The 10,911-nt window shown below is 42.3% G+C and overlaps 1 protein-coding gene across 1 annotated transcript in view; it reads left to right on the top strand.

The window, feature by feature from the left end:
- Positions 1-10,911, top strand: part of NUP160 (nucleoporin 160kDa) — a 73,074-nt gene that overhangs the window by 49,185 nt on the left and 12,978 nt on the right. Inside the window, exons 24-29 of the mRNA XM_011963561.1 lie at positions 1,997-2,092; positions 2,198-2,292; positions 2,386-2,482; positions 2,576-2,681; positions 8,039-8,199; positions 8,994-9,054. Of these exons, the coding sequence (XP_011818951.1) occupies positions 1,997-2,092; positions 2,198-2,292; positions 2,386-2,482; positions 2,576-2,681; positions 8,039-8,199; positions 8,994-9,054 (616 nt within the window). The remainder of the gene's footprint in view (positions 1-1,996; positions 2,093-2,197; positions 2,293-2,385; positions 2,483-2,575; positions 2,682-8,038; positions 8,200-8,993; positions 9,055-10,911) is intronic.

Raw genomic sequence — 10,911 nt, 5'->3', positions numbered from 1 at the left:
GGAGGCAGTGGAGGTTGCAGTGAGTCGAGATCATGCCACTGCGCTCCAGCCTGGATGACAAAACAAGACTCCACCTCAAAAAAAAAAAAAAAAAAGACCCTCTACTTTCCTACTAATGACAATTCTTTTGAATTCCAGTCCAGCCTGGGTGACAGAGTGAGACCCTGTCTCAAAATTTAAAAAAAGTATTATATGCTCTATATAATCGTATATACTATACTCTTTTTTATTTCTTTTTTTGAGACAGAGTCTATCGCCCAGTGCAGTGGTGCGATCTGGGCTCACTGCAACCTCCATCTCCCAGGTTCAAGCAATTCTGCTGCCTCTGCGTCCCAGGTAGCTGGGATTACAGGTGTGCGCCACCACACCCCCACTAATTTTTGTATTTTTAGTAGGGACGGGGTTTCACCATGTTGGCCAGGCTGGTCTCGAACTCCTGGCCTCAAGTGATCCGCCTGCCTCGGCCTCCCAAAGTGCTGGGATTATAGACATGAGCCACCGTGCCTGGCCATGCTATACTTTTGATACGACTGGCAGCACAGTAGGTTTGTTTACACTAGCATCACCACAAACATGTGAGCAATACATTTTGTTGCGGTGGCTATGATGTCACTAGAAGATAAGAATTTTCCAGGTCCATTATAGTGGGTGCAGTGACTCACGCCTGTAATCCCAACACTTTGAGAGGCTAAAGCAGGAGGATCACTGGAGCCTAGGAGTTTGAGATTAGCCCAGACAACATAGGAAGACCCTATCTCTACAAAAAATTAAAAAATTAGCCGGGCATGGTGGTGCCTGCCTGTGGTCCCAGCTACTCAGATGGCTGAGATAGGATGATCACTTGAGCCTAGGAGGTCGAGGCTACACTGAGCTATGCAGTCCAGCCTGGGCAACAGAGCAGGACCCTGTCTCAAAAAATTAATAAAAGTAATTGTAAAACTTTTTATTTTATCTTCATCCTTTATAAACTTATATTTTGGATGTGTCATACATGTGTATTAGAGAATTGCACATATATGAGATAGGGAAATGTGCATGGTTAGGGGAGCGTGCAGACGTTGATAGGGTGGACAATCAAAAATGTCAGGCCGGGCACAGTGGCTCACACCTGTAACCTTAGCACTTTGGGAAGCTGAGGCAGGCAGGTCACCTGAGATCAGGGGATCAAGACCAAACTGACCACCATGGTGAAACCCCATCTCTACTAAAAACACAAACAATTAGCTGGGCGTGGTGGGGCATGCCTGTAATCCCAGCTACACAGGAGGCCGAGGCAGGAGAATCACTTGAACCCAGGAGGTGGAGGTTGCAATGAGCTGAGATCACACCATTGCACTCCAGCCTGATTGATAGAGACCTTGTCTCAAAAAAAAAAAAAGGATTATGTCAGTCATTTAGCAAATTATCTTTAGGGTTTTTATAAAACTGTGGTATTAATTTAATATTCTTTACATTCATCTGTGACTTGAACAGTTAGTAGTGAAATTGTATCTATTCTTTCATTCAACAAGCTTTTTTTTTTAATAGAGATGGGGTCTTGCCATGTTGGTCAGAATGACAGGTGTGAGCCACCAGACCCAGCCTCAACAAGTATTTACAGAGAGACTACTGTATACTAGGCACTGAGGATAGAGACAGGGTCGTGCTGTACCACCCAGGCTGAATTGCAGTGGCAAGATTAAAGTTCACTGCAACCTTGAACTCCTGGGTTCAAGCAGTCTTTCCACTTTAGCTTCCCAAGTCGCTACAACTACAGGTGCATGCCACCACACGCAGCTAATTTTTTTTTTTTAATTTTTTGTACAGATGGGGGTCTTGCCATATTGCCCAAGCTGGCCTTGAGCAATCCTGCTGCCTCAGCCTCCCAGAGTACTGGGATTGGAGTTGGAGCCACCATGCTGGCCTACTTACCTTTCTCAATAATTTTAAACCATAATTTAGTTTAAAGTGCATTACCATATTAATTTTAACGGAAATTTCTTCTATTTCTTGTTAGGTTTTACGACTACTAGATGTCATTGGTTTGCCTGAACTGGTTATTCAGTTGGCTACATCGGCCATAACTGAAGCAGGTGATGACTGGAAAAGTCAGGTAAGAATTGGCTACAATTTGGTTGTTTTCTTTAAGGTTTGTTGTGGGTGTGGTATGTTCATTTATATTGCTCTTTTTGATATTTGATCTACATTTGGTATTTAGGCTACTCTAAGGACATGCATTTTCAAACATCATTTGGATTTGGGTCACAATAGCCAAGCATATGAAGCCTTAACCCAAATTCCTGATTCCAGCAGGTGATTTCATGATCTTTTTTAGAGAAGACAATTTACCAACTCTGTTTAACCTACTAAGATAGTTTGCCCTCATATTCCTTTCTTTCATTCTAGGCAATTAGATTGTTTACGGCAGTTGGTGGTAGTTCTTTGTGAACGCTCACAGCTACAGGATCTTGTAGAGTTTCCCTATGTGAATCTGCATAATGAGGTAATTTTAGTTATTCAGTGATGGCTTTCAGCAAGTATGGTGGTTGTCATGATTGCTACTGACTTAGTTATCTGATTGCTTCCCCTTCCCTAGGTTGTGGGAATAATTGAGTCACGTGCTAGAGCCGTGGACCTTATGACTCACAATTACTATGAACTTCTGTATGCCTTTCACGTCTATCGCCACAATTACCGCAAGGGTGAGCAATGTAACCAGATGGTATCTTGGAGACAACCTTATTACTTTAATCATGTTTTACCAAAATATTGTGTGTTGGACTTAGGTAATTTTTAATATGTGTTTAAGTACAAGATTAGCTTAAACCTTTTGAAGATTATCTTGAAGATATGCCCTTGCTTCCATTCTAGAACTTTCTCAAGGCGTTGCCACTGAAATGGCATTCTGTTTGCATCTTCTGTCCAATTATAAAGGAAATTAGCGCCGGGCGCAGTGGCTCACACCTGTAATCCTAGCACTTTGGGAGGCTGAGGCAGGTGGATCACCTGAGGTCAGGAGTTCAAGACCAGCCTGGCCAACATGGCGAAACCCCTTCTCTACTAAAAATACAAAAATTAGCCATACGTGGTGGCAGCCACCTGTAATCCCAGCTACTCAGGAGGCTGAGGCAGGAGAATTGCTTGAATAGGGTGGGGCGAGGGGCAGAGGTTACAGTAAGCCAAGATCGCGCCACTTCACTCCAGCCTGGGCGAAAGAGCAAAACTCTGTTTCATAAATAAATAAATAAAGGAAATTAGCTTTTTCACTAGAGACAGCATGAAGTTTTGAGACTGGTTTTGAGTACCTGTGCTATTTTACCATTGACCTTCTCCCTTTCCACATTTCAGTTCTTAGAGCAAAATTCTGACTGCTTAAATGTGCTTAGGTTATGCCTATAATAGATGATAGTCCGCATTAGCTATGGTTAGATTGTCCCACATCGCCTCAATTAAATGCCAAATCCTTAAAGAGGGGACTAAAATTTACATTTAGGGCTGAGCATGGTGGCCCACACCTGTAATCTCAGCACTTGAGGAAGCTGAGGCAGGTGGATCGCTTAATGTCAGGAGTTGGAGAAGCAGCCTGGCCGACATGGTGAAATCCCCTCTCTACTGAAAATACAAAAAATAGCTGGGCATGATGGCGGATGCCTGTAATCTCAGCTACTCAGGAGGCTGAGGCAAGAGAGTCACTTGAACCCACAAAGTGGAGGTTGAACTGAGCCAAAAACATGCCACAGAACTCCAACCTGGGTGACAGAGCGAGACCCTGTCTCAAAAAAAAAAAATTACGTTTAGAAGTTATCAAATGATATGCTGGTGAATTCTTTTTTTCTTCATTCAACTTTTTAATTTAAAATTTGTCAAGTCTACAGAACAGTTAAAACATTAATGCAATGAACATCTCCCTATATACCTTTCACCCACATTCCCCAGTTGTTAATATTTTACATCATTTTCTTACCTCTCTCCTCTTCCCTCCTTTCCTTTTTTCTCCCTTCCTTCCTTCCTTCCTCTCTCTCTCAATATTTATTGATTTATTTACTCGTTTGTTTTTGCTGGTCTTTCTAAGAGGAAGTTAAAGACATCATGTTTTTTTTTATGTCATCGGTTATTAGGTTCTTCTTAAGACATTTAGAACACCAATTTGTGAGGATAAATTCCATTTGTCAGGGCAGACACCGACCGCAGGTAGCCCTGGAGCTGAGGAATAGCTTTGATTTTTGGTAAAATTTGTGAGTCCACAGCTTTCTGATCGATCCTGCTCTGCTCTATAATCGCATATTTCTCTTTTTCAGTGTCGAAGATCTCACCTTCCTGGTGTCTGGGCTTCCACAGCTGCTGCTTTTTTTTTTTTTTTTTTTTTGAGATGAAGTCTCACTCTGTCACCCAGGGTAGAGTGCAGTGGCACCATGTCTGCTCACTGCAACCTCCACCTCCCAGGTTCAAATGATTCTCCTGCCTCAGCCTCCCAAGTAGCTGGGATTACAGGTGCCAACTACCACACCCAGCTAATTTTTTTATATTTTTAGTGGAGACGGGGTTTCACCATGTTGGTCAGGCTGGTCTTGAACTCCTTACCTCAGGCGATCCGCCCGTCTCCGCTTCCCAAAGTGCTGGGATTACAGCCATGAGCCACTGTACCTGGCCAATAATGTTTTTTATAGCACATCCCTCCCAGACTGCCCTTACCCTGGATCTAGAATACACACTGCATTTAGTTGTGCGATGTCTTTAGGCTCCTTTAATCTGGAGCCTCACTTTGCCTTTGATGACATTGATATTTTTGAAGCATATAGGTCAGTCATTTTTGTAGAATGTATCTTAATTTGGACTTACGTTATCAATGAATTATTTACCAGAACAGCTAAAATGAAAGGAATGTGAGATTGTTTTAAGATTATATTTTACAATATAATCACCGTGGAATGTCTTAACATTTTTGTACCATTTTTACTTAAAATTTTCTTTGGTTTCTTGCTGATTTTCATTGGAAAAAAATAGATAGAGTTTATCATAGGCAGGTTCTTAACATTCCTAATAGTAAAACATATTTGCATATTCTTTATTTTCTTGAATCATATAGGAAGGGAAATATAAATTATTCAAGATCTCTCAGTATCTGCTTTAACAATAACATTTTATCAACCTGCTTAGTACCAGTTTAGCAAGATTAATGTTCAGGTTTTTCTAGAGCAAGACTGTTCTAAAAGTGCCTTACATATTGCAGGTGTTCAAAAATATGTGTTGAAATGAAAAATAGTTTTATTTGAAAACTGATAGGCCGGGCGCGGTGGCATGTGCCTGTAGTCCCAGCTACTCAGGTGCCTGAGTCAGGAGAATCACTTGAACCTGGGAGGCAGAACCATCCTGGCTAACACGGTGAAACCCCGTCTCTACTAAAAATACAAAAAAATTAGGCGGGCGAGGTGGCGGGCGCCTGTAGTCCCAGCTACTCGGGAGGCTGAGGCAGGAGAATGGCGTGAACCCAGGAGGCGGAGCTTGCAGTGAGCTGAGATCCGGCCACTGCACTCCAGCCTGGGGGCAGAGCGAGACTCTGTCTCAAAAAAAAAAAAGAAAGAAAGAAAGAAAACTGAAAGAATTTTTAATGATATTTTTAATTTCTGGAGTCCCATGCTGTCCCAGAACAGTGGACTTTTCTGTATTATAAAAATGAGTTTTTTTTTTTTTTTTTTTTTTTTTGAGACAGAGTCTTACTCTGTCAATCAGCCTGGAGTGCAGTGGCTCCATCTTGGCTCACAGCAACCTCCACTTACGGGTTCAAGCAATTTTCCTGTCTCAGCCTCTCGAGTAGCTGGGATTACAGGCGCCCACCACCATGACCAGCTAGTTGTGTTTTTTGTGGGGTTTTTTTGTTTGTTTTTTTTCTCGAGACAGAGTCCCGCTCTGTCGCCTAGGCTGGAGTGCAGTGGCATAATCTCGGCTCACCGCAACCTCCGCCTTCCCGGGTTCAAGCGATTCTCCTGCCTCAGACTCCTGAGTAGCTGGGACTACTGGCATGTGCCACCACGCCCGACTAATTTTTTTGGATTTTTAGTAGAGAGGGGGTTTCACCATGTGTTGGTCAGGCTGGTCTTGAACTTCTGACCTGAAATGATCCACCCGCCTCAGCCTCCCAAAGTGCTGGGATTACAGGCGTGAGCCACCACACCTAACCCCTAATTTTTGTATTTTTAGTAGAGACGATGTTTCACCATGTTGGTCAGGCTCGTCTCAAATTCCTGGACTCGGGTGATCTGCCCACCTCTGCCTCCCAAAGTGCTGGGATTACAGGCGTGAGCCACTGTGCCTGACTGAGAATCTATGTTCTTAAGCAGAATATCCAAACATCTCTCAGTCCTGGGCAGGTATAGGTGACAATGTGGCTGAGACTAGCTCTATAAACTAGTCTTCTGCACTTGTTATGGTAATGTAGTATCTACGTGTCAAAAAAATTTTTTTTTCTTTTTTTGTTTTAATTGTGGTAAAATACACATAACATACAATTTACTGTCTTAACCGTGTTTGGGTTTTTTTTTTTTTTGACGGAGTTTTGCTCTGTTGCCAGGCTGATGGAGTGCAGTGGCGTGATCTTGGCTCACTGCAACCTCCGCCTCACAGGTTCAAGCGATTCCCCTGCCTCAGCCTCGCAAGTAGCTGGCACTACAGGCACATGCCACCACACCCAGCTAATTTTTTTTGTATTTTAGTAGACACAGGGTTTCACCATGTCGGCCAGAATGGTCTCAATCTCCTGACCTCGTGATCTGCCCATCTCGGCCTCCCAAAGTGCTGGGATCACAGGCCTGAGCCACCGCGCCCGGTTATTTTAACCATTTTTAAGTGTACAGTTCAGGAGTGTTAAGTGCATTCACAATATTGTGTAACCCATCTCCAGGACACTTTTCATCTTGCAAAACTGAAGCTCTGTACCCACTAAACAACTACTCCTTGTTCCTCCCAACCCCGATCCCCTGGCAACCACCATTTTACCTCCCATCTGTATGAATTTGGCTACTTGAATCATATAGTATGTGTCTTTTTGTGACTCTTATTTCACCTAGCATAATGTCTTCAAGGTTCATCCTTGTAGTGGCATCAGAATTTTCTTCTTTAAAGATGTCTTTAAAAATTAGCCAGGTTTGGTGGTGGGCTCCTGTAATCCTGGCTACTTGGGGGGCTGAGGCAGGAGAATCACTTGAACCCAGGAAGCAGAGGTTGCAGTGAGCTGAGACTGCACCATTGCATGCCACCTTTGGCAACAAGAACAAAACTCCTTCTCAAAAAAATAAACAGATATCTTAAAGATAATTAACTGATTTTCTATTATATTTATATGTCAGATTTTGTTCATCAATGGACACTTGGATTGCTTTCACCTTTGGTTTTTGTGGATAATGCTGCTATGAACATGGGTGTAAAAATATCTCTTTGAGACCCTTCTTTTCATTCTTTGGGGTATATACCCAAAAGTGGAATTACTGGATGATATGATAATTTCACTTTTAATTTTTTGAGGAACTGCCATACTGTTTTCCATAGCAGCTATACCATTTGACACTCCCAGCAAGAGTGCACAAGGGTTCCAGTTTCTCTACATCCTCACCAACATGTGATTTTTTTCGGGGGGCTGGGGTTACATCAAACCCAATTTTGTTTTAAATTTTAACATTTGATTAGGGATAGCATTCGCTCTGCGTATCTCTAGAGAAACAAATTTTGAAAGGCCAGGCATTGTGGCTCACACCTGTAATCCCAGCACTTTGGGAGGCCAAGGTGGGCAGATCACGAGGCCATGAATTCGAGACCAACATGGTGAAAGTCTCTAGTAAACTCTGTATTAAAAATACAAAAATTAGCCGGGTGTGGTGCTCGTGTGCCTATAATCCCAATTACTCAGGAGGCTGAGGCAGGAGAATCGCTTGAACCCGGGAGGCGGAGGTTGCAGTGAGCTGAGATCACGCCATTGCACTCCAGTCTGGGCGACAGAGCAAGACTCTGTCTCAAAAAAAAAATTATTTTTGGAAGTTCTAAAGTCTCATTTATTATCTCCTCATAGCTGGCACAGTGATGTTTGAGTATGGAATGCGTCTTGGCAGAGAAGTTCGAACTCTTTGGGGACTTGAGAAACAAGGCAACTGTTATCTGGCTGCTCTCAATTGTTTACGACTTATTCGTCCAGAATATGCGTGGATTGTGCAGCCAGCGTCTGGTGCAGTGGTATGAAAATGTTTCATCCTGGAATTTTGGGGTCATTAAATCTACTTGTTTTGGTCCTTTTAAAACTATTATTTCATTTTGCTTGATTTGATTTACAATTTCTACTGAGATATTTGTGAAAAAAACCTATGTTTACAATTCAGTTGTTGTATATTATTACCCCTTTAGTTCTCAAGTTCAGAATTATTTTAGGAAGAAATATCACAGAGTGGTTTTGGAGTTCGACAGACCTGACCCAATTCAGACAAGTTACTTAATCTTTTGTTGTTCAGTTATTCTCTGGCATAAAATATGGATAATACCTACTTTATAGGATTGTTTGGGTATTAATGAGATAATTCAAGTCAATTGCTTAGGACAGTTAACAGTGCCTGGCCCAGAAAATGTGCTCAGTAAATGGTAGCTGCTTTTATTTCTATTGTGTTTGTTAATGCAGTCTACAGTTACTGTTTTAAAGGACACACACTTTGAGTTCTTCCTATCATACTGATGGGTCGGATACATGCAACTGTTTCTGTTATATATAACTCTGGAACCAAGAAAAATTAGTTGATTTACATGGAGATCAAAATCCCTGTCCCTGGACCCAGTAATATGTTATGGATAAGTTAACAACTTGGCAAAGAACTTCTTTCTTTGTCTCATAGTTACAGTACCTCTGTAAGAACTCTGCTGGTTGAAATAAAAATAATTTCCATTGAGAGAATTTAAGCATAAAAGCTCTGAATCACAGTTAATGATATCAAAATAAAATACTGATTTTCACAGTTAAATTGCTTGTTTTGTTTTATCAGTATGATCGCCCTGGAGCATCCCCCAAGAGGAATCATGATGGAGAATGCACAGCTGCCCCCAGTGAGTCAGGAGTCTCACACTGGTTCTTTGCTAGACAGTAGTAATATTGTTATTGTTAGTTATATTATGATAGAAATATGTAGTTAAATAAGCTACGTATAGTAGTAATATATAAATGTTATAATAGTAACAGTTGCCCTTGTAAAACACAGGTTTTAACTGCAGGCATCTATTATACAGATTTTTGTTTTCAATAAGTATATTGGATTCTTTTTCTGGAGATGTGTCACAATTTGAAGAAACTCCCAGTTGAACCACATAGCCTAGAAATATTGAAAAAGTTAAGGAAGCCGGGTGTGGTGGCTCACACCTATAATCCCAGCGCCTTGGGAGGCCGAGGTAGGTGAATCACCTGAGGTCAAGTGTTCAAGACCAGCCTGGTCAACGTAGCGAAACCCCTTCTCTACTAAAAATACAAAAATTAGCTGGGCAGTAGTGGCCCTCACCTGTAATTCCAGCTACTCAGGAGGCTGAGGCAGGAGAATCGCTTGAACCCAGGAAGCGGAGGTTGCAGTGAGCTGAGATTGTGCCACTGCATTCCAGCCTGGATGACAGAGTGAGACTCCGCCTCAAAAAACATATGAAGTGTCACTAGTGATGCTGGAAGTGCTCCCAAGGAGCAGAAAAAAGTCATAACATGACAAGAAAGAGTTGAACTGCTTGATATCTACTGTAGATTGAGACTGGCAGCTGAGGTTGCCTGCCATTTCAAGAAAAATGAATCCAGTGTAAGGAACATTGTAAAAAAAAACAAGAGAAAATTTGTGAAGCTGTTGCTTCAGCTTCGCCAGTAGGTACAAAAACTTTGTACTTTTTGCAAAATTCGTTTTTATCTGATATTGAAAATCCAGCCTTTATGTGAGTACAGTATTGCTATAAAAAAGGCCTACCTATAGACTCTAACATGATTTTCAAAACAAGTTATTACACAACAACTTAAAGCAAAAGGAAGGTAAAAGATTAAAGCTGGAGAATTTAATGCCAGCAAAGGATGGTTTGACAATTTAAGAAAGAAATACAGCTTTTAAAATGTCAAGATACAGGAGAAGCAGCTTCTGCTGACCAGGCAGCAGCAGATGCATTCCCAGACACCATTAAGGAAAATCACTGAGGGGAAACATTTGCCTAAACATGTTTGTTTGCTTTTGTTTTTATTCTTGAAACAGGGTCTCACTCTGTTACCTAGGCTGCAATGCAGTGGCACAATCATGGCTTACTGCAGCCTCAAACTCCTGGACTCAAGCAATCCTCCTACCTCGGACTCCCATAGTGCGGGGAATACAGGCATGAGCCACTGTGCCTGCCTTCCCTATGATTTTCTTAATAACATGTTCTTTTAAGAGTACAGTATAGGCCAGGTGCGGTGTGGCTCATGCCTGTAATCCCTGCACTTTGGGAGGCTGAGGTGGGCGGATCACCTGAGGTCAGGAGTTCAAGACCAGCCTGGTCAACAGTGATGAAACCCTGTGTCTACTAAAACTACAAAAAATTAGCCAGGCCTGTAATCCCAGCTACTGAGGAGGCTGGGGCAGTAGAATTGCTTGAACTCGGGAGACTTAGGTTGTGGTGAGCCAAGATCATGCCACTGCACTCCAGCCTGGGCAATAAGAGCAAGACTCCGTCTCAAAACAACCACAACCAAGAGTACAGTATATAGGCCAGGCATGGTGGCTCATGCCTGTAATCCCAGCACATTGGGAGGCCGAGGCAGACGGATCACCTGAGGTTGGGAGTTCAAGACCAGCCTGACCAACATGGAGAAACCCTGTCTCTACTAAAAATAAAAAATTAGTTGGGCGTGGCAGCACATGCCTGTAATCCCAGCTACTTGGGAGGCTGAGGCAGGAGAATCACTTG

Source organism: Colobus angolensis, unplaced genomic scaffold (assembly GCF_000951035.1).
Source record: "Colobus angolensis palliatus isolate OR3802 unplaced genomic scaffold, Cang.pa_1.0 Scaffold61, whole genome shotgun sequence".
NCBI lineage: Eukaryota > Metazoa > Chordata > Mammalia > Primates > Cercopithecidae > Colobus > Colobus angolensis.
This window is presented reverse-complemented; position numbering and strand designations above follow the sequence as displayed.